This window comes from Martes martes, assembly GCF_963455335.1.
Source record: "Martes martes genome assembly, chromosome: 1".
NCBI classification, from domain to species: Eukaryota; Metazoa; Chordata; class Mammalia; order Carnivora; family Mustelidae; genus Martes; species Martes martes.
In genome coordinates this window covers 166440509-166468004 of record NC_137888.1, presented here as the reverse complement: position 1 = coordinate 166468004, position 27496 = coordinate 166440509, and the positions used below count along the sequence as shown (strand labels likewise).

At 46.9% G+C, this 27496-nt stretch overlaps 1 protein-coding gene across 2 annotated transcripts; it reads left to right on the top strand.

The window, feature by feature from the left end:
- The first annotated feature begins 1992 nt into the window (after positions 1-1992).
- Positions 1993-27496, top strand: TATDN2 (TatD DNase domain containing 2). Of its 2 annotated transcripts, XR_013968315.1 has the most exons (9): positions 1993-2130; positions 2245-2652; positions 10166-10660; positions 20044-20928; positions 23044-23171; positions 24657-24840; positions 25035-25132; positions 25256-25424; positions 25602-27490. XR_013968315.1 is itself a non-coding variant. In XM_080828618.1 (8 exons), exons 2-7 carry the CDS (start codon positions 2251-2253, stop codon positions 25394-25396), a joined length of 2235 nt encoding a protein of 744 aa, XP_080684744.1. In that variant the 5' UTR covers positions 2002-2130; positions 2245-2250; the 3' UTR covers positions 25397-25424; positions 25602-27496. The 2 variants fall into 2 exon arrangements, 1 of the variants encoding a protein (XP_080684744.1); XM_080828618.1 differs by lacking the exon at positions 25035-25132 and having other exon boundaries at positions 2002-2130; positions 25602-27496.

Genomic DNA, 27496 nt, shown 5'->3' with positions numbered 1-27496 from the left:
TGTTTTGGCCATTCTTCCTCAATAATACTTTTGGATTACTTCAGTCTTTTTGCCTGGTATTCCTTTCTAAGGATATTTCATAATTTGTAGGACTAGCTCCCAATGCTGGATTTTGAGGTGGTTTTTCATTCTTGTAACTTCAAAATGTGCTGCCTTTCAAAGAGGTTCTACCAATTTACATTGAATCAGGTATGAGAATGCATTTCCCCACATCCTCAGCTACAAAGAATATTAAATGCTTTTTGATCACTGACAAATAGGTGCAAATTTATAATTTTACTTGTATTTTTAAGTGACAGAGGTGGAGACATTTTTTTCCACATACTAAAGAGCTTTCATAATTTTTGTCTGTTCCTTGGTTCATTCCTGTTTCCATTTTATTTTTTCAAGTTTTTATTTTAATTCCAGTAAACATGTTTACGTTTTAATACTTAAGCATCTCATTAAGAAACTTCCATCAGGGGGCGCCTGGGTGGCTCAGTGGGTTAAAGCCTCTGCCTTCGGCTCAGGTCATGATCCCAGGGTGCTGGGATCGAGCACCGCATTGGGCTCTCTGCTCAGCGGGGAGCCTGCTTCCCTTCCTCTCTCTCTGCCTGCCTCTCTGTCTACTTGTGATCTCTGTAAATGAATAAAATCTTTAAAAAAAAAAAAGAAAAGAAACTTCCATCAGGTGCCTCGGTAGCTCAGCAGGTTGAGTGTGCTTTTGGCTTAGGTCATGATCCCGGATGCTGGGATCAAGTCCCGCATAAGGCTTCCTCCTCAACGGGGACTCTCCTTCGCCCTTTCCCTTTTTTGCGCCCCCCGCCACCAACCCGCTTGTGTGTGTGTGTGTGTGTGTGTGTGCGCGCGCGCGCGCGCGTGCCCTCGCTCTCTCTGTTAAATTAATATTTTAAAAAGTTTTTACAAAGTAAGGATATCAGCCCTTTGTCATGTGTTGCGAATATTTTATTAAGTTTGTACCTTGTCTTTTAACTTTGATATTTTTTGCCCGGCAAAAATTTTACATTTTTGTGTAGCCTTTTTTTGCCTATGGCTCCTAACTTCCGACTCGGCCACTTTCTGGGTGTGTCACTTGGTCTCTCTGAGCCACAGTTTCCTGCTCTGCAAATGGGGTCACGATGTTGGTGCGGGTTCGAGGAGGGGATCGGGACCTGAACCGTCCGGCTAAGCGGCAAAGCGCTGAACAGCGGGGAACGGCACTGAGGGACAGGGGTCCGGGAAGCCCCGAACCCCACGGAAGGCTGGCGGGGGGGGGGACCGCGGCCCTGCCTAGCTTCGCGCTCTTCGGGCCCACGTGAGTGGCTCCGCCCCGCCTTGCTTCCGACCAATGCCTCCAAGCCTCCTGGCCAACAGGCGAGCTCCGTCTTGCTCGGGGTCCCGCCTCCTGCCTATTCGAGCAATGGGCGCCCTCCGTTCTGCGCAAGGCCCGCCCCCGCCGCACGCCCGGCTGCGGGCCGCAGGGCTCGTTCCGGGAGGTGGGCGCAGCCGAGGCCGGTGTGGCTGGAGCTCGGGCGGTGGCCGAGCTGGGGCTGCAGGAGTGGGGCGGGAGGCTAGGAGGCTGCCGAGGCTGGACGTTCGGGCCGTGGGGGCGGCGGGGTCGACGTCTGGGCTGCGGCGGCGGGGACGGAAGGGGCGGCCGGGCGAGCCGGAGGGTGTCCCGTGGCGGCCGAGCGCGGCACCGCCGGCTCCTGAGGGGCGCCTCGGCCCCTCGGGCCCCGGGCTGGTCCGCGGGCCGCGGGAGCAGGGCGGGCTGCGCGCCGGGTCCGGCCCTGCCCTGCGGCCCGCCCTCGGCATTCCGGGCCTCTGGGCCAAGCGCCCGCCAAAGGCTGCGGGTTCGGTCGCCCTGTGTGGACTCTAAAGCGCCTTGTAATCTTTTGAAGCGCTTTGACATCCCCAAAGGGCTCCGTACTGCAAACTAAATCGAAGCGCTTTGTAATCCCGGAAGCGCTTTGACATCTCTCTAGTAGCGCTGTGCAAACTGTAGCGCTTGGTGATCGCGGAAGCACGTTTTGGGTTTGGAAACCAAACCGACGCCCTTAGTAAATCTCGGATCGTTTTGACTAAGGCGAAGCGCGTTGGCATCTCCGAAACCCTGAGAACTGTGATGGGCAGTGGAAAGAAGGGGGAAAGGTCAGTGAGGCCCCTGACTCTGACCTTCTGGCTTGCCCTCCCCCAGGGGACCCAGGGTGGCGGGAGTCTGAAGAGGGCTGGTATTGGAATCCAGGCCCCCTCTTTGCCTTGCAGGTGCCCATGGCGTCGGAGCGGCGCAAGGTCAAGTACCACTGGAGCAGCACTTCGGAAGGGTGTCCCCGCAAGCGCAGCTGCCTCCGGGAGCCCAGTGATGTGGCCCCCTCCAGCCGGCCTGCTCCTACCTCTGCGTCGCGTTCAGGAGGGACCAGCAGCCCCAAGCGCCTGAAAGTCCAGAAGGGGGACGATGTGGCCTGCACGCCGAGGTTGCCCTGGGGCTCATCCTGCCGCAGAGATACCTCCTCCACTCATTCCTCTGACCCAGGTGTGGGCGGGGCTGCCGCCAAAGGCTGCCTGATTCCGAGCACACGGGGATTCCTTTCGTCAGGGGGATCCCCTCTTCGCCCTGTCAACCCCTCTCCAGAAGAAATGGCTTCTCTAGAGGAGGAGGCCTGCAGCCTTAAGGTAGGTGGCTGCAACGCTTTAGAATCAGTGAAGCTCCTTCCACGTGGCTTGAGCTGTTGGGGGAAGGAGACTAAAAAGGGTCATGTCCTTCAAGATCTTTGGGGTCTTCCCACAGGTCTGCTTATGCAAACCCCGGAAACCAAGGGCTTGGTCAGGGGGGTGGCCTACAGTGCCATGAACAGGTAATTTTCATAGTTGGCAGCACTTGAAAACTATTTGGAAGGCTTTAAAATGCTTGTGCCTGCTTCTCATGTCAATTTAATGGGGTTGGGGAATGGTCTGGGTCTCCGGATTTGTAAATCCTCCCGTAGAATAAGGTGCAGCCCGGTTGGAGGTTCACTGCAGTAGAAGATGCAGGTCCTTCTCAGGAGACACAGACCTGTTTGTTTCAGTTGTAAATTTAAGGCATTGTGCCCTTGTACTTTGAACTTCTCTGAGTCACAAAATTGAGAATGAGAATTTGGTTCTTGGTGCAGATTTTTCCCAAAGTTAACGGTTTCTGGCACCTTGGAGTTTTGCTTGGTGGGTAGGGTAGAGTGTGTTTTGGAGCTCAAACATTTAGTTCCCCATTGGGAACATGCAGGAGGGTTTCTCAGAGCAGGTGCATTACGTCCACTGTTTCATTTTATATGAACTTAAAGGATGACATTTTTCCAGTGAGGGAAGCTTGAACATGAGTCTGTGAGAAATAGAAGCAAATGCAATTCATCTCTCAGTCGGCTGTTTCTCTGGTGAGAGTGTGAGTACTAGCTAACGTTGCTGGCGCACGTGTGAGCTTCATCCACTCTTTCAGTCAGGTTTTGAGCAAATATTCATTGAGGGCCTACATCATCCCCCGAGTGTCCTAGTTGCGTGGGATTCTCCGGTAACAAAACAGAGATCATGGCCTAATTAGCTTGTATTCTGGATTTGGAGCTCTGGGCCTTAAGAGGTGAGGAGTTCTGTATGTGGAAGAGTGGAGGAAAAGCCTTAGTTGGGTGAGATGGGCTGCCTTCAGATAAAGTGATCTTACAAAAGCAGTGAAAAAAGGCCCTAAGGAAAGTGTCTCGAAACTTCTACTGAGTGGTTAGATTATGTGCAGCTGAGAAACTAGGCTGTTGTTGGCTGTTTATCCTGGGGAACTCGTAGATGAAGTGCTCCAGGTGTTTTCACTGTGGACCTCACAGAACTCTTGGTATGGCACATGGATTTTTTTTTTTTTTTTAAGATTTTATATACTTGAGAGAGAGAGTGTGTACGAGCATGGGGAGGGGCAGAGGGAGAAGCAGACTCCCTGCTGAGCAGGGAGCTCAGCGTGGGATCCCTGGACCCCGGGTTCATGACCTGAGCTAAGGCATGAGCTTAACCCACTGAGCCACCCAGGCACCTCTGGATTTTTTTTATACAGTGATTTCAAAATCCTTGTCTTTAGCATAAAAATACGTCTCGAATATGACTCAAAGATAAATCAAGTAAATAGGGGACTTTGCCATATAATTTAATCTTATAGTTAATCCTTGATACAGTTTTTCACTTGATTTAGGGCAAAGCATGAAATAATCTCAATTGATTACAGTTGACTTCAGTGACAAATAGAATGAAGCCTTTTGGGAAGGGCAGGAATCTGCCTAGCCTTTCAGGTGTGCTGCATCCCAGGCTCAGGCTGACCTGCAGACCAGGAACCAAGATTTGAAGGTATAGCCTTTAATCCAGGTGGGTCTAATTCTGTCATGGACCCATCTTTATCTTATTTATTAGGCCCGAGGGGTGTTTTTTGACAAAATCAATTTAATGGTTAAGCATGGAGCAGTTGAGTAGTCCGGTCCTGCCTCAGAAGTTGTGGGGTTAGTACCTTGTAGTTAGCAAGCTCTAGAGGATTGCTGGGTGCCAAGGATTCTGTTGGGTTGTGGAGCTGTGAGATGGCTTTTAAGGAGCACACATCCTGGTGGGAGGGCTTGAGAAGTCCCAAGACGGCCTCATGATGTGCTGTGTAGAGCATGAGAGCCCAGAATGGCGACCAGAGAGCTAGGTAGGGGGCTGATTGCAACAAGGCTTCAGTAGCCAAGGGAATTTGGATTTTATTCTAAACCATTAGAGAGTTATGTAGAGTTCTATACACAGGGAAGGCAGGTGTGCATTTTTGAAAGATCATACATGTTGAGTAGAATATGGGGATGTTGATATTATTAATCGTAACTGTCCCTCTCTAGCACTGCGAAGGGCTCTGCCTATGATGTTTGTTAGTTAGAAAACAAGGTACAGTACTTGGCTCATCTTGATGAATTACAAAATGCCTTTCTTATCTTTCTCTCAATCTGTACATCTTTCCCTCATACTCTGAGTTATGTCCAACTTGTTTTTCTAGTAAGTCCTAAGTCTTGTCAGCAAGCACAGCCCAGTGGCACTCACAAAAACAGCATGTTCTCCCCCTCGGTCCTTTTAAGGTCCCCTCATTCCTACTTTTTACCCGCCTATCTACCTGTTCTTCAGCATTTGCTCTGTAAATTTCGAAGGGTAAACACTTGGCTTTGTTTGTGGGTCCCCCATCATCTTTCTGCTCCCCAGCTTTAGTGCAGAGGTCTCGGCTAGGTCGCAGAATATTCAGAGGGGAATGTTCTGGCTTTGGTAACAACACCACAGTCTGGGTAGCTTATAAATAGTTGAAATGTATTTCTTATAGTTTTGAAGGGTGGAAGTCTGGGATCAGTGGGCCAGCATGGTCAAGTGAGGGCTCTTTTCTGGTTTGTAGATTTCTCTTTCTGTCCTCACATGGCAGAGGGGGGCAGGGGAGCTCTCTTGGGGACTTTTAGATAAGAGCACTAATCATGTTCATGAGTGCTTCACGATCATGACCTAATCACTTCTCAAAGGGCCTAGTACCATCCTCTTGGGGTTAGATTTCAACATACGAACTTTGAGGGAACCCATTCAGACCATAGCTAGACTGAGCAATTTGGATTCCCTAGAGATGGCTGCTGACCAGCCTTATTGTTTGTTCCTTATTTCCTCTAAGACAATTGTTTGAAAGGTTTTCTTAGGTTCTCATGGTAGCTGATGATCTTCGTTTCTTCTGTAGAGAAAGATTAAATTTGTCTGTTGTGAGCACCTTCACCTACCTTACATTATCAGTCTTTAGTATGACCTTCATTTCTGCTTCACTTCAGGGAACAAAGACTGGAAGGGAAAACTGGAGCATTTATGATGTGATAGACTTTGATCAGATAGGATTCTTAATGTTTGACCCATAAGCTCTCCCGTAATCCCGAGAGTCTTGTGAAATAGGCAGTATTATCTTTACATGTCAGTTAACAAATATTTACATATAGGTTAACAAATACTCGAGCACCTAGTATATGTAGGCGCAGGGAAAGGACACTCAGAAATGTTAAGTAACTTAACCAAGGCCATCCAGCTGGTATGTGGCCAAGCTGTGCTATCCTAGGTCGATGGGACTTCAAAGCCTGCATTCTTACCTCTGCGGCTCTCTGAGCCCCTTCTCTGTCCTAGCCCAGTGTTAGCTAAGCAATGGAGAGACGAAGAGGGCAAGATCCTTCCCTTGAGGAGCTCTCTGCAGGGTGGCACGGCCCAGACACAAGAAGCCATTGTGTATCTTGGCTCTCGAATGACAGCTTTCCTCTGTGATCCTAGTTCCTGCGTCTTCACCCAGCAGATGTCCGGTGCTTGGGTGGAAGTCCGTGCTAGGGGTTGGAGTTGTGAAGAGGAAGGCAGTGGTTGAGGCACTGAATAGTCCTTCATCATGGAGCACTGTGTGCACTGTTGTAACAGGGGCATTTGAAGGACCAAGGGTCGGAGGAATGAGTGACTAATGTTGAGAAAGTCCTCACAGAAGAGGTGCCATTACAATTCTCCTGACAGACGAGGAGGAGGAGAGGACATTTCAGGCAACAGAATAATGTGTGTCCAAAATATGTCAGGAAATGCTGGTCTGAAGCGTTGGGATACGACTGGTTCCTAAAGGTCCTCACTTCCCTTTTCTCCAGCATCCTTTTTCATTCCCGGGCACCTGGGTATATGGATAAAGGTGGGAGATGATGCTGGAGAAGAAGCTTGGGGTCCAGCCTGTGAACGGCTTCTGATGTCAGGCTCAGGAGTTGGGGATGTTTCCTGTGGGCAAATGGAGAAGCACTGAAGGGTTTTTATTTATTTATTTATTTTTTAAATTTGTGAGATTTACTTATTTATTTATTTGACAGAGAAATCACAAGTAGGCAGAGAGGCAGGCAGAGAGAGAGAGAGAGGGAAGCAGGCTCCTCGGTGAGCAGAGAGCCCGATGCAGGCTCAATCCCAGGACCCTGGGATCATGGCCCAAGCTGGAGGCGGAGGCTTAATCCACTGATCTACCCAGGTGCCCCAGCACTGAAGGGTTTTAAGCAGAGGTGTGATGTTGGCAGATCTTAGAACTCCTCTCGCACACTGTGGAGAAAGGATGGAAGGAGTAGGCAGGTTGCTGGGTACGAACTGTTGAAATCATGTAGGCTGTTGGTGGTGAGGGCAGGAACAGCATCTCCACTGAATCTTTCCCTCCTGCCTTCAGAGATGCATAATTCACTAAGCAATAGTGCCAGGAATGAAATATCTCCTGTTTGAAGCCAGGTGGTTCGTCTCTGCTCTTGAACTGAAGTCCTCATCTTTGCCTTTATAGCCTCCTCTCCACTTCTGAAAATCTTGAGTGACCTGGATCCATTTCAGGTCCTTGTGGTCTTTGACATCACAGCCTTTGCTACTGTTGCTCAATTTTCGTATTTTTGCTAATCTCCCTTGGTTTCCAGTATATTAGGGGGAGCTTGAGCTGGCCCTGTTTCTGCCACTTAACGCGCCATGTGGCAGCTTCCCTCTCTGTATGGGAGGGATGACAGCCATGGCATCTCTGGGAATTGTAAGGCCACATGAAAACATAAGGTATGGGGACGCCAGGGTGACTCAGTTGGTTAAGTGCCTGCCTTTGGCTAAGGTCATGATCCCAGGATCCTGGGATGGAGTGCTGCATCAGGGTTCCTGCTCAGTGGGGAGTCTGCTTTTCCCTCCCTTCCTCTCTCTCTCTCTCTCTCTTTCTCTCTGTCAAATAAATAAAATCCTAAAAAAAAAAAAAAAGGAAAACACAAGGGATGTTATTCTAATTCTAACCCTTTTCTCTCCCACAGTTACAGTCCTGGCCTTCACTACCAGGGTTGGCAAACTGATGGTCCATAGGCTGAATGTGGCCTACTAGGTCTTCAAAAGTATCCAGTATTTTGGAGATTTCACATTAAAAATATATGCCTCCAGCCCACACCTCTACCTTGAACCGGAGACTCGAGTGACCCACTTCCGCTTCTGCACTTTTACTCCTTTTTCTGTGTTCTTTCCCTCTCTGGCACTTCTCACTCTCTAACATACATATATTGCCTTTCTTCTGGTTTTCCTTTCCCTCGTCACCTAGAGTAGAAGGTCCAGTAAGCAGGTATTTTTGTATGTTTCATTGGATGCTAAGCTCACATGGATGCTTAGCAAGTGCGCCACAAAAACTGTCAAGATGGAAAACAATTCAATTTGAGATCTCGTGTTTTATATGGAAAACTGGAATCCATGACTCTGGGTCTGTACTTGCAAACGGCAGCAGTTGGTTTGAAGTGAGGAACTGTGACCCTGCAGAAGGCGCAAGGGCTCCTCCGTTTGTTGTCGACTTTGTCTTCCCATGTGGTCCTCTGCCCGGCCTGGGGTGGGGGTGGGAGGGCAAGGACAGGGGTAACTGGTTGCACAGGCAGAGGTGGAGATGTCAAAGAAGGGATTTGGGGCCTTCAAGGATGAATAGGAGTTTTATCAAGTGTAAAATGAGACTGAGGCGAGGGTGTCACAAGCAAAGGGAGTTAGGTTTGCCTGTGACAGTACAATGGCCATGCCCGAGGATGGCAGGTGGTTGGCAGTAGTGAGAGAAGCAGGCTGGGAAGTTGTGACTGTATCCTGTAGGGCATGCCCATGGAGCCTTCAAGCTTGTTTTTAATGTTTATTAGATTTTCGTCATATGGAAAGGTATAAAAAAAGGCTTATCATCTTTCCCAGATAATCCCTATAGACGTTTTTAAAAAATGTCCACCACGTTAGAAAATTGAGACTCGGGCACCTCGGTGGCTGAGATGGTTAAGCATCTGCCTTTGGCTCAGGTCATGATCCCAGGGTCCTGGGATCCGGTCCCGCATCGGACTCCCTGCTTAGCAGGGAGTCTGCTTCTCACTTCCCCTTTGCTCCCCCTGCTTGTGCTCTCTCTCTCTCTCTCAAATAAATAAACAAAAATAAAATCTTAAAAAAAAAAATTGAGACTCAGTGTTTCAAAATGAAGGTCAAAGGCACCTTTCCTGTCCATCTCATCAAAGTGAGTAGCTGCCAACAATTTGAGTACTTCTAGTAAAAAAAATACTGTGTCACACTACTGTCTAGATTTACATATGTCAAAAGGCTTTTGTAAAAAAACAAAGATAATATGTATTTCTTGGAAAAAATTAAATAATACGAGAAGTCTATAAAATAAGAGCATAAGCTTCTTTGTGTAACCACTCCCTTATTGCTGGACATCTCTTGGCGTAGACTAACTCAGTAGAGAAAAAAGATCAGCAAGCTTAGTGTGGAGTTATTTCTCTGTATATTTGGGAGGGATTTAATACAAATGAATTAGCAGTGCGAGTTGCAGGGACTGTAGAAGGCCTTGGGATAATGGTCAATCTAGGTCATAGCTGGGGAGGTTTGGACTTCACTGCTTTTGAAATGGTTCTAGGGATAGATCTGTGGAGTGTTCTTACCCCAGGTTGGCATTGGATTGGACCTGAGTTTCATAGTAAATTAACATTGAAAATAAATAGTCTAGCTCCTGGAATGAGTAAGTGCTCAGGGGAAGGGAGGTAGGGGCTGAGACTTCACCTGTGTTTCTGAGGAAATGAGTAAGAGTTGGGGCATAGTTTCAGTCTCTGGACTGACCCTGGTGCATTCTCTGGGAGACCAGACACCTTCCGTCACCGAGGTTTTTATTTGGGGGAAGGAGTTCGAAGGGAACTTCAGTAAGGCCTGCACTCTGCCCTCAGGACTTGGGAGACTGGAGTCCACTCCTTCCTTGGCCCTTGGGTCTCCTCGACTCTTAGATGTGGCGTTGGGTTAGCTGGTTTCTAGAGACTCTTCTGGTGCTCAAATTTTGAGCTGCTCTTTTGCCTGTGTGTGTTCTCAAGTATGTGGTAGTCCTTGGCCTCAGGGAGCTTAGAGTCTGGTGTTATGAGACTGCTCATCTGCGCTCATTCCTGCCTGCTGCAGTGCGAGGGTAGTACCTGGTGAGCATGAGAAAGTGAATAACAGGAAATGGCAGCAGTTCAGGCCCTTTTACAGTGACACTTCTCAGTGGGGTGGGATGGAAACCTCTGGGAGAGAATCTTAATTTTAGCCACTGTCACCTTCCCTGTGATTGGTACAGCCACCACTGATTGATTCCTATACATAATCACCCTGTGGGTAACCATTTCACGAACTGTGATTTTTTTTTTCCCCCTTCCAGGTTGATTCAAAAGATAGTTCTCGTAACTCCACGAACTCTGAATTTGCAGCTGAAGCGGAGGGTCAGAATGATACAAATGAGGAACCAAACAAGGTGCAGAAAAGGAAGAGGGATCGATTTCGAGACCAGGGCTCTACAGTGATCTACCTGAAGGCTATCCAGGGCATCCTGGGAAAGTCAATGCCAAAAAGGAAGGGAGAGGCTGCCACGAGGCCGGTGCCGAGCAAAGGAGAGCGTCCCAGCCTTGGAGAAGAGCCAGTCAGGAGTGTCACTGTGTCTCCTCCTCCGAAAGGGAAAGAGTCAGCCCTGGAGGTGAGAGCAGAGGACGAAAAGGCTGAGCTGGAGAGGAGCAGCTTCTGCAACAGGAGAGTGGTGATAGACCCTCAGGAGAAACCCAGCGAGGAGACAGCTGGTGCCCGAAGGACAGTCCTTGACAAGCACTCTCCAGCCCTAGAGTTTTTGGATGACTCCGACTCTCATTTAGAAAACCAGAAGGTAAGCTGAGCTTATACCAAGCATGGGGGGTTTTTAGTTCTGTTGATGATATGTATTTGTTGTCTTTCTCGTTTGATCCTGAGTGTTACTCATTAAAAGCAGCACTTTACTTACCAAGGACTCCAGGACAAACTGATGGTTCTATTCTTCTTTCTCTTTTTTTCCGTAAAGATTTTATTTATTTGAGAGAGAGAATGAGAGGGAGAGCGAGCACGAGAGGGGGAAGGGTCAGAGGGAGAAGCACACGCCCCACTGAGCAGGGAGCCTGATGTGGGACTCAGTCCTGGGACTCCAGGATCATGATCTGAGCCAAAGGCTGTCACTTAACCAACTGAGCCACCCAGATGCCCTGATGCTTCTTTTCTAAAATACCTTTCAGACTTACTAAAAAATCTCAAGTCAGTGCTCTCTCTTTTTTTTTTTTCCTTTTTTTAAACTTAGAATTTATATGTTGTTAGGATATGCATTTGCCTGCCCTAACAAAGGCCAAAATAACAGTGACTTAAGGACAATAGAAGTTTGGCTTAAGGAGGAGGGACCCTGGTGCCATTTGTCTTGCTGCTCTGCCACGTCAACCCGTCTCTGTCTGTGGTCTGAGTGGCTGCTCTGATAGGACCCTGAGGACATAACCTTGACATTCCAAGCAGTAGAAAGGGGAAAAGAGAAGAGGAAAGTATGCTCCCTCCCATTTAAGAGCTTGACTCAGAAGTCCACATCATTTAACGCTTTTAGCTACTGATGGGAATCTAGAAACCTGGCCAACACCTAGCTGCAGGGGAGTCTGGAACATTAACTTTCATGTGGGAGACTTATCCCCAAGTCACTTTTATTGCTCTTGAAGGAAAGAATGGTATTGGAGGGAAACTAACAATTTTAAACATAGTTTATGCCTGGGCAAAAAGGCTGTTGTACCCATCTCTGTTTATCTTTATTTACAGCTCCTTTGTGGCAGCTCCTTGAATCTCATTAGCTCTTTCTTCCAGCACTTTCCTCCATATTTCTAAATAATCTTGCACTGTGTATTGATTTTCTAGTTGTAGACCTCTGTGGACTGCCTATTTAGAAGAGGAGAATTTAGTTCTCCACACTAACTTTGGCAGCACCATACCCATGAAACTGTCACCTCTGTTTCTAGCAGCTCTCCATGTTGTTGTCCTGTAGTTTCCGGCTAAATCTGTTAAAGGTTTATTATCCCCACGTTCATAGCAGAATCACCTAGTATACTCTGAGCACATTTCCTCTCGTACAAAGTTTATCTTCCTTGGAGATCATCATTGCCATGTTTTTTCCTTTAGTTTTCTCTGTACCTATCACTGATTCATCCCCAAACTGCTGGTGCCATAAAATTCTCCTCAACGTTGTCAAAATAAGTAGTCCCATTTTTCTTCTTGGAGGTGTACTTCTCTTAATTGTTTCCTTAGTATTCCCATGTTTCCTGTTTCCTTTCATTTTTGGTTTGTGAGTAATTAAGGTGAGTGTATATAATAATACATACTATTTTTTTCTTTTTAAAAATATTTTATTTTTTTTTTGACAGAGAGAAACACAGCGAGACAGGGAACACAAGCTGGGGGAGTGGGAGAGGGAGAAGCAGGCCTCCCACCGAGCAGGGAGCCAGCTGTGGGGCTTGATCCCACACTGGGATCATGACACTGGGATCATGACCCCAGCCAAAGGCAGATGCTTAATGACTGAGACACCCAGGCGCCCCCCCCCTTTTTTTTTTAATCATTTTTGACATACTTAATTTCTAAGAACACTGTTGTTTTGAGTATTCCTTTTTTAGAGTATCCTGTTCTTGTTTTGAGGTTATTGTGCCTTCTCTGGTCTCTTCGAGAATATTACTGGTTTGTTTTGAAGTTTTCTTCTACTTTCTGCACTACTTTTTCTCTGAGTTTCCTTCTGATTTTTGTCCTTTTTTTTTTTTACTAAGTATTTTGGTTTCTGTCTTATGGTAGGGCTTTCCTGGGATGTGTTGGCTGTCCATTCATATTTAAAGATGGAACTTTCAAAAGATGATTGGAAGTTCTAAGTGTGTGGATGGGCTTATCAACTGCTGGCTTCAACAGAGGGTGATGACACTGGGTAGTTTTGTGGGGGCCCCGACTGGATCTGTGGCTTCATTGTCAGAGGCTGCTCAGTGTCCCTGGGCAGAATGCTCAACTCCCCCACCTAGAAGGCACACATCTGGCTTGTGCTGTTCTGAGAGTCAGGTTGAGAGAAGTACCTGGGTTCTCACTGTCCAACATGCGATGGTCCCTCAACCTTGATTATATGTCCATTGTTCCTGATTATTCCATAAGTTCCTTGGCTCAGCTTTATCAAGTGTGAACCGTAGTCTTTTGTTGGATGGGGAAAAGGCAGACCCATCTGCAGAGGATGGGAGCAGGGATCTTGGGACCTAACTTTACAGGTTTCCAGCTCATTCTCCTGTTTTCATCTCCAGTTTCACCTTCTTTTCAGAGGTCTGCTACCTCCAATTCCTGAGCCTTTTGGGGGGATCTTGTACTGTGACTCAACATGTTTCTGGGTTTTTCTCACTGCAGGCTTAGCTTTTGGCCATCTGTGATCTGCTTATCCAATAACCGTTCATCTGTCTACTCTCTAACTCTAGCAGCTGATTTTTATTTAATTCGCTTTTCTGTTTTTTTCTTTATGCTTTCTCTTTGTAGGTTTATGCCTTTTGCCTTTTCAAGTTGGTTCATACACACACACACACGCACACACACACACACACACACACACACATTTTTTTGAGACCATGCACACAGCAGGTGAAGGGACAGGGCAGAGGGAGAGAGAGAATCTTAAGTCGTGCCTGGTGTGGGGCTCAGTGTCATGACCCTGAGATTGTGACCTGAGCTGAAATTAAGAGTTGAGTGCTTAACTGAGCTGCCCCATTTCCTATAATTTTCAAAGGGTTGTTTTTTTTTGTTTTTGTTTTTTGTTTTTGACAGGAAGGACAGAAACTACATGGGTTATATTTAACTGGAAATCCCAAGAACAATAGGTTTTGTAACCTCCTTTTTCTGCTAACTCTGTGACGGGTGCGTTTCCTGTCTGATGTTGATCATGATCTTGTTGGGCTGCCTAGAATTCCCCTTGTATGGATGAACCTTCCAAATTTACACACCTGAACTCGTTTGTCAGGCTGGACATTTAGAATGTCTTTGTTAAGTATATGTTGGGAGGTAGCACGATATGGTAGGTAAGCACTCGGTGTTGGGATCAGATAGTTTGGGTTGAAATCCTGGCCACCTGCACTGTGATCATGAGAAAGCCACTTAACCTCTTTGAGCCCTAGTTTCTTCTGTGTAAAAAGTCACAGTTCTTGAAATCTTACTATGGTTAAACAGAGAGGTCTGCAAACTTATTCTGTAAAGGGTCAGATAATATTTTTGGCTTTGTGGGCTGTATGGCCTCTGTTGTAACTATTCAGCTCTGCTGTAGTAGTGTGAAACAGCCAGGGACAGCATTTCAGTGAACGGCCCTGACTGTGTTCCGGTGAGACTTGGTTTACACCAGTAGACAGTTCATTGGATTTGGCCTGTGGGCCAGTTTGCTGAACCCTGAACTGATACATGGAAATGCTTTGCTCAGTTCCTAAGTGTATAGTAAGACCTCAGTAAATGTAACTTTAAATTTTACCATGTTGCTGAGAGTGTAAGGCAGTCATGAACATAGGTAATGTCCTATTTTCTCAAAAAGAAAATCCAAGGGACCCATGAGTGTCTCAGTCGGTTAAGCATCTGGCTTTGGCTCAGGTTGTAATCCCAGGGTCCTGGGATTGAGTCCCACATTGGGCTCTTTGCTCAGCAGGAAGTCTGCTTCTCCCTCTGCCTGCCATTTACCCCCACTTGTGCACTTGTGCACACACTCTCTCTCTCTCTGGCAAATAAATAAATAAAATCTTAAAAAAAAAAAAGATAAGAAAAAAGAAAATCCAAAAACCTTTTCTTGGCCAACTTGACCATATAAGCCTTTCAAGGACTTAGATGACATAATTATAAGTCTGTTTATGGTATGTATTTCTAGTTACATGTGCATTTTTTAATTTCATATTTTTTCGCCACTCTGCCATTTTTCCCACTCTCACATATCATTAAATAATTTTGTGGAAACTTCACATGTCTTTGACGTGGTCTTTGTTGTCCCTGGAGTTCCTTTTCGAGTCATGTAGTGTGATTTATTGAACTTCCCTGATCATAAGAATGAGAGAATCTGACCCAGGTCTGAGTGAGATGGGGGAATTGGTGTTTTTAAACAAATACCCCTGGAAGATAGAGAAGTTTGGGAAGCAACTAGAAGATGTCATTTACCCTTGCTTCTGATTTGGAATTTTAACTTATTTTTATTTTAACTTTTTATTATGGAAAATTTAAAACACTTACGAAAATTATCTAGGGGTGCCTGGGTGGCTTAGTCGTTAAGTGTCTGCCTTTGGCTCAGTTCATGATCCCAGGGTCCTGGGATTGAGCCCTACATCGGGCTCCCTGCTCAGTGGGAAGCCTGCTTCTCCCTCTCCCACTTCCCCTGCTGTGTTCCCTCTCTTGCTGTGTCTCTCTGTCAAATAAATAAAGTCTTAAAAAAAAAAAAAAAAAGAAAATTATCTATATACCCGTCACTCATCTTCAGCAATGAATTCACTGCTAATCTTTTTTTCTCTACGACTTTTTTTTTTTTTTTTTTTTTTTTTTGTAATAGGCTCCATACCCAACCTGGGGCTTGAACTCACCACCCTGAGATGATGAGTCACATGTTCTATGACTGAGCCAGCCAGGTTCCCCTCTCCACAGATTATTTTGAAGCAAGTCCCAATTACTCTATCATTTTATCCATAAATATTTCATTGTGAATCTCTAAGATATAGTGATCTTTAGAAAAAAACAAACAGGGGCGCCTGGATGGCTCAGTGGGTTGAAGCCTCTGCCTTCGGCTCGGGTCGTGTTCCTAGGGTCCTGGGGTCGAACCCTGCATCGGGCTCTCTGCTCTGTGGGGAGCCTGCTTCCTCCTCTCTCTCTGCCTGCCTCTCTGCCTACTTGTGATCTCTCTCTCTGTCAAATAAATAAAAAAAATCTTAAGAAAAGAAAAAAACAAACACAGTTACAATTTTATTAGATCATACACACACACACAGAATCCGTAATAACATCAGCGGTCCAGTCATTGATTAAATAATCCTGTTGGTTTCATGATATTTTTAATTTGTTTAAAACAGTATCCAAATAAGAGCCATATGTGGCAATTTCTGAATATCCTAAGTCCCTTAGTCCCTGTAGATTCTGTCTCCTCCCATTGTGATATAATTTTTTATCATAAAAAATAGGACATTTGTCTTGTAGTTTTCTGTAGCCAAGATTGTGCTGATGAGATATAGCACTTTTTAAATCCGTGTTTAATTCTGTCCCTGGAAGTTTATCCCCAGTTGCCAATAGCTGTTCCTGTTACACTCAGGCAGTTTGTGGTTCATTTTTTCTGGAAGTGTATTTTGGGATTGCTACCATGGAGCAACTTCCAACTATTTTTCAGGTTACTTTCTGAATAAATAATACTTTTGTCGTTCAAAAATAAAAAATAAAAGTTATTTAGTGAAAAGTAGCTTTCCAGCCTGGTGCCTTTTTCCTCCACTTAGATACCAGTTTTCAGTTTCTCAAGTATTTTCTCACTGTCTCCTTATGCATAACCACTTAGCCATATTGCTTCATTTTAACTTTTTTTTATTTTTAAGATTTTATTTGAGAGAGAAATCACAAATGGAGTGGGGAAGGGCAGAGGGAGAAGGAGAAGCAGACTCCCCTGAGCTGGGAGTCCGATGCAGGGCTCAGTGATCCCAGAACCCCAAAATAATGACCTGAGCTAAAGGTAGACACATAAACTGACTGAGCCACCCAGGTGCCCCCACTGTATTGCTTTTTATTTTTATTTTTAAATTTTTATTTATATTTTAAAGTTTTATTTATTTAAGAGAGAGCACAAGCACCGAGCAGGAGTCAAGGGGGAGAGGCAGAAGCAGATCCCACTGAGTAGGGAGCAGGACTGGGGGCTCGATCCCAGGATCCTGAGATGAGGACCCAAGCTGAGGGCAGACACCTTACTGCCTGAGCACCCCGTGTTGCTTTTTAAAAGTGAAATTTAAAAAACAAAAAGTGATCTTTAAAAGATTTGTTAAAAATGGGGTGCCTGGGTGGCTCATTCGGTTAAGCATCTGCCTTCAGCTCAGGTCATGATCCCGGGGTCCTGGGATCGAGCCCCACATCGGGCTTCCTCCTCAGCGGGAAGCCTCCTTCTCCCTCTTCCACTCGCCCTGTTTGTGTTCCCTCTCTAGCTGTGTCTCTCACAAATCATTAAAATCTTAAAAGGTTTGTCCAGTGGAACTCTGAGGTCTTACCCCCAGATGTATATCCGGTACATCTCTTTGCCTAACCCTGTCCCTTCTTTTTTAAAAAATGAAAAAGGGGAAAAGGGAAGTAGGAAATCTTCCTGTAAGCATCCAGCATTAGCTTGGTTGAATTCTGTTTGGGGTCATTTGTCCTCATATAAAAGAACCTATATCATCTAATACAGGAGACATTGTAAGAATTGGAATATAAAATGATGCCTCCTGGGCACCTGGTTGGCTCAGTTGGTTGAGCATCGGACTCTCAGTTTTTGGCTCAGGTCTTGATCTCCAGGTCCTGGGATCAAGCCACAGTTTCTGTGCTCAGCAGGGAGTCTGCTTGATATTCTCTCCCCCTCTCCCTTTGCCTCTTTCCCCTGCTCCAACTTTCTCTCTGTCTAGAATTAATAAATCTTAAAAAAAAAAAAAATGCCTCCTTTCTGAGGGATTATTTTTGGGGACAAAACCTTACTTTCCGTTTGGGTACCTTTTGTAATTTTAATCAGATCAACTTGTTATTTTAAAAAATGGTAGAATTTTCAAGAGCTGGATTGCAAAAATGGTAGTTGCATGTTACTGTATGTGATAATCGTTTCAGCTTTGAGGTGTACATATACAAAAGTAATGATTCTAGTATGTCTTACTGGAAAAAGGGAAAAAAACTTGTTAAGTCCTGGCAGTACTGCATTTTTTTATTGTCTGTTTTGGTATAAATTTCCACCATAATTAAGATAGTTTTTGAAGGATTATTCTCCCTTAGAGATTAACTTTAAAAAAACTCTTTTCAAAAGATTTATTTATTTTAGAGAGTGCATGCACGTGTGGGGTGGGAGGGGGTGGTAGAAGAGGGAGAGAAGTAGACACCCCACTGAGTGTTGAGCCTGATGCAGGGCTCCATCCCAGAACCCTGAGATCATAACCTGAGTTGACATTGAATTGGTTGCTTAACTGACTGAGCGATCCAGGCTCCCCAAAACTTTTTTTTGTTTAAAGTAAGCTCTCTGTCCAACATGAGGTTTAAACTTGCAACCTGGAAATCAAGAGTTGCAACCAAGCACCCCTAAAAACTTTTTATGGGAAATTTCAAACATACTCAAAGTAAACAGACTAGTGTTAAAAAATCCCCCAGGTGCCCGTCACCCAGCTTCAGGAGTTCAGATTAAGTTTTAAATGTGCTGCAGTTTAAGTTACGTTGCATCGTGGGAAAGATTCTTGTTTGGATATTTTTGTTGTTTAGGAAAGGGGTAGCAGGAAGAAAATCTAAAATAGGAAAGTATCATATGGGAGGTTTATAATTCATTAACATTTTTGTTACCAGTATTTGTTTCCTTTTGGAGTGTAGGTAGTGGTGTGGAAGGTTAATACAGACAGTAGAAACAAAAAATTTCGTTCCCATTTTAAAGAGGTAATCAGTTTATCCATCATGCTTCTTTGTAGTGAATTTTTTGTTATGTGAATTGTATTTGCATATACAAATATTTTTAGGAAAAGAGCTTTGTAAGTTGTTGCTCTAGCCATCTGGTCCTTGTGGGCATAGATCGTTTTGTTAACCAAAAGAAACGAGGGCCCTTAAACGGTCTTCCTTGCATGAGTTGAGATCCATGTTGTTACTGTATTTCTCAGACTTGATTTGTATCTAAGCAACATGGAAACTTAAATACAGAGTCCTTGGGGACCTGTTGAATCACAGTATCACAGAAGAGGGTGGGGTAGCCTTCAAAAGCCCCCAGTTGGTTCTGATGTGAAACTAAATTCAGGAGCCGTTGCCCCATTTATTCTACAAATTAAGTCATCAAATATTTGTGACCACAGTATGCTGGGCACTGTTGTAGGTGTCTGGGAGACATGAGTGAAGAAAATGAAAATTCCTGACCTTGAAAACTTCTGTTCTAGCAGGGCTAAATTGATTTAATGTAATGTATAGCTGGTTGATCCATTTATCATTGCCAGCAGTGGCTTAAACTAAATGTTTTATTTTGCTCTCAATTTTGGGAGTGAGGAATTCAGAAAGGTCTAGAAAGGGCAGGTCTTGCTCGAGGGTCAAGGTGGTATTCTCCCAGGTGCTTCTGACACTCCAAAAGCCTGGCAGGGCTGCACAGGCAAGATGCTCACTTACGTGGCCGGCAGTTGAAGCTGGAACCTACAGGTGACCTCTCTAGAATATGGTGGGTGTCAGGGGGTCTGGTGTCTTCCTGGTGGTTGGCTTCCTGTGAGGAGCAAGCTGACAGAACCAGGAGGAAGCCCCTTGGCCGGTCTGACTGCTGCTGTGTTCTGCTGGCTACAGGCGAGTCACTGGATTGGCCCAGGTTCAAGGGGAGGGGAGGGCTCACAAACCCTACCTCTCAGTGTGGAGTAATGTAAAGAGAATTTGCAGACATATCTTAAACCCACCATGACTGTGTGGTTTTGCATTTGAAGTGTTAGAGTAGAGACATGTTAGAGATGAGATGTGTTGGACATTGCTGTTCTCTAAAATCCCCAGTACATATTGTGTTCTAGAGAACAGTTTTTCTCCAAAGGGATCATTCAGAAAGGGAGTACAGGTTTAGCATCCCCTTTGAGGATGATACTTTTTTTTTTTTTTTTTAAGATTTATTAATTTATCTTAGAGTGAGAAGAGGGCATGTGTGCGGTGGGGAGGGGCAGAGGCAGAGGGAGAGAGACTCTCCAGCAGACTCCCTGCTGAGCGCAGAGCCCCACACAGGGCTTGATCCCATGACCCTGAGATCATGACCTGAGCCGAAACCAAGAGTTGGGTGCTCGACTGACTGAGCCACCCAAGTACCCCTAAGGATGGTATTCTAAGACTTTGGTTGCAAGTTTAGCTATAATCTGGCTCACATTGTAGAAATTACAAGGAAATCAGGCAACAGAGTAAGATAAGGAGCTAATGCAAAGCCTTCACCATGGCCAGAAAAACAAGGCAGAGTTTATGTTCTGCTGATGACCGTGTATGAAAGGCCATCTTCACACAGGAAGGCTCACCCATTGGTTTTGTTTTCTGCAGCCTAAAGAAAGGGAGGTGGTGATAGAGCACACCTCTTCAGGAAGTGACTGGTCTGATGTGGATGAGGTCTCCACAGTCAGATTCTCTCAGGAGGAGCCCAGCTCGCTGAAACTCTCCACAGTTCCGGAGCCTTCTGCCTTCCCCACGGACTATGTCATGTACCCGCCTCATCTGTACAGTAGTCCGTGGTGTGACTATGCCAGCTATTGGACCAGCAGCCCCAAGCCTTCTGGTTACCTGTCCGTGGGCAGCAGCGGCGGCGGCGACCCACTGCAGGTCGGGAGGAGCAGCCGGGGCCTCCTGAGTGATTATTCCCCTCGCTCCACAGTGAGCTCCCAGAACACCTCCAGAGACCAGGAGCTGACCGAGGAGGGCAGATCCCAGAACTCTCGTTCATTTCGTTTCTCCAGAAGCTCAGAAGAAGAGGTGAAGGAGAAAAGAGCACTCCAGGAGGAGGCACCCCCTCGTCCCTGTGGAGGACATGCGTCTAGCTCCCTGCCAAGGAACCATCGGGAGTCAGGCCTAGAGGGGGGTTTCATTGATACCCACTGTCACCTGGACATGCTGTATTCCAAGTTGTCTTTCAAAGGGTCCTTTACCAAGTTCAGAAAAATTTATAGCAGCTCCTTCCCTAAGGAATTTCAGGGCTGCATCTCTGACTTCTGTGATCCTCGGACACTGACAGATTGCCTGTGGGAGGAGCTGTTGAAAGAGGATCTGGTTTGGGGAGCCTTTGGCTGTCATCCTCATTTTGCACGTTACTACAGTGAGAGTCAAGAGAGAAATCTTTTGCAAGCGCTGAGGCACCCCAAGGCTGTGGCATTTGGGGAAATGGGCTTGGATTACTCGTATAAGTGCACCACGCCTGTCCCAGAACAGCACAAGGTAATGAGGCCCTCCTTGGTTTGCACATGGTTTCAATTCCTCGCTCAGTTGCTGAGCCTAACAATAAAAGTTTCTGTGCTTTGGGATCGAGAGAATTTAGAACCCTTAGAAATAAAATTGCTCTTGTCCAGACCATCAAGATGTCACTTGCCAAATGCTTCACCAACTCTTGCTTTACTCTTCATTAGGTAGGAGAGGGGGATAGTTACTCTGTGACATCTTAATGGCTAATGATATATATGGCAAGACGTTTGTTTGCCTTTCTTCTTGGGAAACAATCAGTTTTACGTTTGTTTAATTAAACTGTATTTTTATTCTGGTTTTAAAGTTAAGTGTGTCCCTAGAAGATATTTGGAAAATACAAAACTGTGAAAGGAAGAGAATTTCCCATCCCACCAGAGATGGCAGCTACTGCCATCTTACTATGTATTTTTTGAGCACGGGCATTTGGCAGGGGAAGGGTGGTTCCAGCACTTCAGTATACATTTCTGAGTTGGGAAAGAGCAGGAGAAGGAGAAAGACCCTCCCACCTTGTCACTTCTCAGACTGCCAGGTTGCCTTTGTTGTAGAATTTATTGTGTGCAGTTTTCCTGCTGCTGCATGATAGGCTGGGTCTGCATGCCCATTGTGCTCCAGGCCCTGGTGAGCGGGTGCGTGAATGCCAGCCTGGGCACAATCTAGCAAGCTGGCTTTCCCTTTGGCACTGTCTCCAGCCTGGCTGGGCCAGCCTCTGCTGTACACTAATGCTGTGCCTGCCCACTGCTACTGGCATCTGTGGTTAATTGTGAATGAAGAGAGGGGAACTTCTAGAGGCAAAGGTTTCTTTTTTTTTTTTTTAAAGACTTTATTTATTTATTTGACAGACAGAGATCACAAGCAGGCAGAGAGGCAGAGAGAGGGAGGAGGAAGCGGGCTCCCCACTGAGCAGAGAGCCCGATGTGGGGCTCGATCCCAGGACCCTGAGATCATGACCTGAGCCGAAGGCAGAGGCTTTAACCCACTGAGCCACCCAGGCGCCCTGAGGCAAAGGTTTCTTGATTTTCCCTTGACCAAAGAGAAAATTCAGAGAAGGTGTGGTACTCTTCTGACAAAGCAGAAGACTCCAGATCTTTATACACCTTTGGGAGACAGAGATTCCAATTTGAATAGATTGGCAATAGGCATGCAAGACTTTACAGTTAATTTACATATGAAACAATTTCAGGTGTTCAAATACGTCAGAAGGATCTCATTTATTTATTTTTAAAATGATTTTATTTTTATTTGAGAAAGAGAGAGAGCACGAGCAGGGTGGGTTAGAGAGAAAGGGAGAAGCAAGCTGCCCGCTGAGCAGGGAATCTGATGCAGGGCTCAATTCCAGGACCCTGAGATCATGACCTGAGGTGAAGGCACATGTTTAACGGACTGAGCCTCTCAGGGGTCCCAAAAGTAAAATTAAGAAGAAATAAAGAAAGAAATAGGAAAAGAAAGTTAAAAAAATGAAGGTAGTAATTAGTACATATTCACCTAGGATATCTGATTTTGGTTGAGTAAAGAAAGTAAGTTGGAGAAAATATGTAATTTCCATTCTTTCAAGTATTTGAGCACCTTCTGAAATGAGGTATTGTGCAGATGTGTGTGTGTGTGTGTGTGTGTACAACTCTTTAGAAAATGTGTGGAAGGTGATTACTTCTTGAGAGTGGGGGTAGAGGTGGGGACAGTGAGAGGAAGAACACATAATTTGAACTTGCTGTTCCTGAGCCCTGCCCTGCAGCCCCACGTAAGCTTGGCATAGTGGTTGCCATGTGGAGCGCCTGGGTTCATGTTTGAATTGTGGGGCTCCAGCTTACCTGTGACAGATGACTTGACCTCTCTTGGAGCCTCCTTTTCTTGACTGCATGGTGGGCTAACAGCAGTCATTTACCTTGGGGTGCTTGTGAGGGTTACGTTAATAATACACCTGAAATGCTCTGAGCACCTCCTATAGTAAGCACCCCATAAGTATGGGCTGTTCTTATAATTCCGTAGTATACAGAGTTGGAAACTAGGGGGGAGGTTGCCCATTGGCCTGGGTGTTGTGGGGATGTAACAGACTCCTGACATGGCTCTGACGGGTGTCCCTTTGCCTTCTCCCAGGTGTTTGAGAGGCAGCTGCAGCTGGCCGTATCTCTGAAGAAGCCCTTGGTGATCCACTGCCGAGAAGCTGATGAAGATCTGCTGAACATCATGAAAAAATTTGTGCCCTCAGACTACAAGATCCATAGGTTAGAAGGCTGGAGCTTCAGTGCGCAGATGGAATGAACACTTCTTTCTCTGTAGGACATGAGTTGGAAAAAGGAAAACTCAGGAGAAGATGATAGTATTAAGTCTTTGTGATGTAGTATCTTCTCTAAAGTTTAAGTATTAGATTGAACCATATGAAATTTCTGATTTTGACCATTTTTTACTTACAAAATGGCAATTTCATAGGGTTTGAGCTAATAGCCACAATCACTGGTGAGCAAGAAGGGAACTTTCATGACTCTCATATCCCTGGTGGCAGGCACAAATGGAGTCTGTGCACTCAGAAAGGAGGTCTCTTGATCTGGGGAGAGGCCACTGTGTTGTCCAGTGACTTAGCACACAGAGAACATTCCAGGGTGCCCCAAAAGAAATTCTTTGCTTTTTTGAATTTGAAAGTTCATTTTCCCCGCATTAAAGTCAGTATGTATTTAATCTTAATTGTATGTAGGGGCTCTTAAGTTTGGTGTGGTAAACTTGATCTACCGTGTGCCTCTTGCAGGTGTTGGCTCACGGCTCCTGGGAGCAGCCGTGGGAGGCAAACAAGTCATCTGGTGACTTTTGCGGATCCCAGAGCTGAGGGGGGCATAAGGTGCTGTGGGAGGCAGAAGAAGGGCCATTAGCTTAGCTTTGCTGGGGAGCGGCTAGGAGGTGATGCCTGGGCTGGCTCTTTTAAGATGGGTGAAAAAGCAGAGTCTAGAACCCAAACCAGGTGTTGACAGGCAGCGGAAGGTGGTGGGCTATCAGGCCAGACTGCTGCCTTTCAGGTGTCCAAGCAGAGAGCACAACCTCTCTTGACTGTGGTAGCACAGGCCAGAGATGAGGTACAATCCCTTGCTCTCCTGGGTGGGTGGGTTGGTTTCTCATGGCTTTGTTTTGGGATGGCTTTGAAGGAAGTCTCACGGCAGGGCAGGTAAACCAGGGCTAAGATGGCTCAATGGAAGTGTTGTGGCTGGAGGAAACCGTGAATTTTCATATTGGTTAACAGTATTTTGTGTACTAAGAACATGAATAGTTAACAAATTCAGAGAAGATTGCCCTGTAGTGCCATTCCCTAATATCTTCCCTTTTTTGTTTCCTTCCAGTCCATTTGACTGCAGAAACATAATTTTATTGTCATTGTGATCTTGGCAGGGCCATAGGCTTTAATTCTGCTTCTCTCCTTGTGCTGTAAGCATACCCTGTCCCTGTATCGTTCCCTCTTCCCTGTGGGGGTCACTTGAAGTGGCTGTAGAGGAGTGGGCGCTCTGATGGTGTGATTGCTGAGAGCTTCGGTCACCAAGAGTCTCCTTGGGTCTTACTTGTTGGAACCAGCTCTTGTCTGGCTACTGTGGAGTCCTTCCCTTGGATGCAGTCTTTGCTTTTCTGGGACTCTGTCCCCAGAAGAGACTGAGAGGGGAGTTGGGGGCTGTTGCGGAGGGCGCTGTGAGAGGGACCCTGACTTGGAAACCCTCCCCTCCCCTCACCAGGCACTGCTTCACCGGCAGCTACCCGGTCATCGAGCCCTTGCTGAAGCACTTCCCTAACATGTCTGTGGGCTTCACTGCCGTCCTGACTTACTCCTCGGCCTGGGAGGCCCGGGACGCTCTGAAGCAGATCCCGCTGGAGAGAATCATTGTGGAAACGGACGCTCCCTACTTCCTGCCCCGACAGGTAGGGGTGTGATCAGGCTGAGCTGAGGTGAGGGTGGGTGGGAGGGGGCCGGTCACCTTTGCAAGGTTGGCAGGGCCAGAGCCCCAGTGACTTCCAGGTCTCACCCTTGGCTGTGTAGATGTCTCCTTGTTGTGGCTCTGCAGAACCAAAAGTCTAGGGGGCTGAGAAGCTGAAGGGTAACCACTCTCTTCCAGGCAGTGCAAAGCCCTACCCTGTAGAGGGTAGTCCAAGGAAGCGTGGGACCCTGCTCACCCAGAGCCCCCCATGACTAGGACTCTCCCTGCACCTGCAGGTAAAGGGGTCTCTACAGGGCAGCCCCAAAGAGGTCCTTGCTGGGGAAGGGCAGGGAGGGGGATCTGTGTCATGGCTGTGCGAAGAAGGCACAGTGATGTTCTGAATGCTTGATGTCTTCCAGGTTCCCAAGAGCCTCTGCCAGTATGCCCACCCCGGCCTGGCCTTGCATACAGTTCGAGAGATTGCGAGGGTCAAGGATCAGCCGCTCTCCCACACCTTGGCCACCCTGCGTGAGAACACCAGCCGCCTCTACAATCTTTAAGCAGAGAGAGTGCGGTCAGGAGAGAAAGGTCAGACTAGAAAAGGTCATAAAGATCACATTATAGGTTTTTAAAAAATCAGGACAAAAATAGGTTTCTCTGCATTTTCTTAATGTAGAGAATGTGAACATAGCGAACATTAAGCCTGATCTGTCTCCAGTGAACCTGGTTTGGGACCTTCTTCCTTTTCTCTTCCCACCCCTCCAGGATGACCCAGTGGCCTGGCAGAAGATGGGTCCCAGGTCAAGGAGGTGTCTGGAGAGCCTACTGGAACGGAGAAAAGCAGGACAGGATGTTCATAAGGCTCCACTTGGGGCTGGGGCGGGCGTGCAGCGGAGCGGGATGCCAGTGAGGGGTGACCCCCAGGGTGGTCAGTGGAGAAGGAAGAGGCCGAAAGGAGGGCGTGGCGTATCTGCCAATCCTGATCCCTGTGCTCTGTGACCTGTGGTTCTGAGTGATCTTCGCAGATGCCCTCCTCCTGGTCTGAGCATGTGTGGGTGTGTGACTCGGCTCCTGGTGGTTCTCGGTTCTGAATATGAACTCCCAAGTAGGAAACCTCCTCTGGAGCATGTTGGCTGGAGCAACGTCTCAGAGGTTTACAGTCCCGCCACCACGAAGTCCTCCCCATCCCTTCCCAGGACGAGTCTTCAGTTTGGCTGTCCCATCGCCGGTCTGCTCCGTGTCGGCGTGGGCAGAAGACCTCGGCTGTTGGCCTCACCAGCTCCGCTGCCGGCAGAGTAGAGGGGTTGGGGGACGCTCAGTATCTGGGGACGTCCTGGCCGACAGGGATTGGGAGGGGCTGGGGGACTCAAGGAAGAGGTCTTCTTATGGGAGAGCACCCCAGAGAAGGGGTTTCTGTTTGCTGGAGCCCCCGGGGCCGCAGCTCGCTTGTGTTTACTGAGAGGGGTCCAGTTTGCGGTGGATGCGACCTCCCGTTCTGCTGTCAGGGGCCCCTGCTGCCCGTTGCTCAATTTTTGCCCCATTCTCCTGGAACACTGGACCAAGAATACTTCTGTTTCACCCATGGGACAGCCCCCTGTGTGCCCCACCCAGGTTGAGAGGTAAACCAATTTAATTCAAAACTCTGCGGGGGCTGCTCAGCCCTGGTCTTCAGCCTGTGCAGAACAAGCAGGCCTGTGTCTGCCTTCCACTCCCCTCCCGGGGTTCTCCCTTGCCTTTGCCTCGTCTGAGTCCTTTCTCCGTGTTGGAAGTGAGAGCCTCTCCTTTGACTTTGGAGCAGTCTGGTCATCAAGTTTTCAGCTCTGTTCTGTTCCCTGCTGGTATATCTGTTACAGGCCCTGGAAGGTTGTATTGGTCAGGGGTTACGTGTGAGGACGCTCTGCACTTTGTCTAAAAGGATCCTTTACTCTGATCTCCCACCATGAGACAGGACACCCTGAGTTCCTTCTCTGTTTCTTGGAGGCGAGAGACTTAAATCATAAAACCCATCCCTTAATGCTGGATTTCTCTAGGTGTTTTCAGAAGGTGCATCTGAGCCTCGCAAGCAAAAAGGGAACGGACTCAACATTTCCTATCTGGTGTTTCTTTCTGGCCTGGTACGCCTGTCACTGGCCTGGGAGGTAGGCCTTGATTCACGGCTAACCTTCCACAGGTCAGCCATGGGTTGTCTGGGCCTCTTGTTTGCCAGTGGGGACTTGTCCTCCTGCTTGGAGGAATCAGAGGACTGAGTATTTCAGAGTGCTTTACTGTCGCCCCAATGAACTGCAGCCTGTCCAGCCCCTTCACCACAAGCCCCGTACATCTCAGTACTGCCCATGCTGGCAGTGGACGGGCCCTGCTCTGGAGGGTTCCAGGGGAGGACGGAGTGGATGTCCCCAAGCCTGTGTGGCCTCCCTGCCAAGGTAAAGCGCAAGGTGCTATATACTTTCACCTCTAGGATTTAAGATGGTCATTTCTGAGTGTCACCAGTGAAACACGACTGGTGTGGGTGCAAAAGCCAGTGGGCACTGTTTTTGATTCGATTTTTGGCTGGCTGACGTGATTGTGTTTGCTGTGCTGCCGGAATGCATCTGTATCTCCCCCCACCCCCTGCCCCTTTTGGCCATCTCTTTCTGTAAATAAAGTGATTGGTCTTCAGCCAG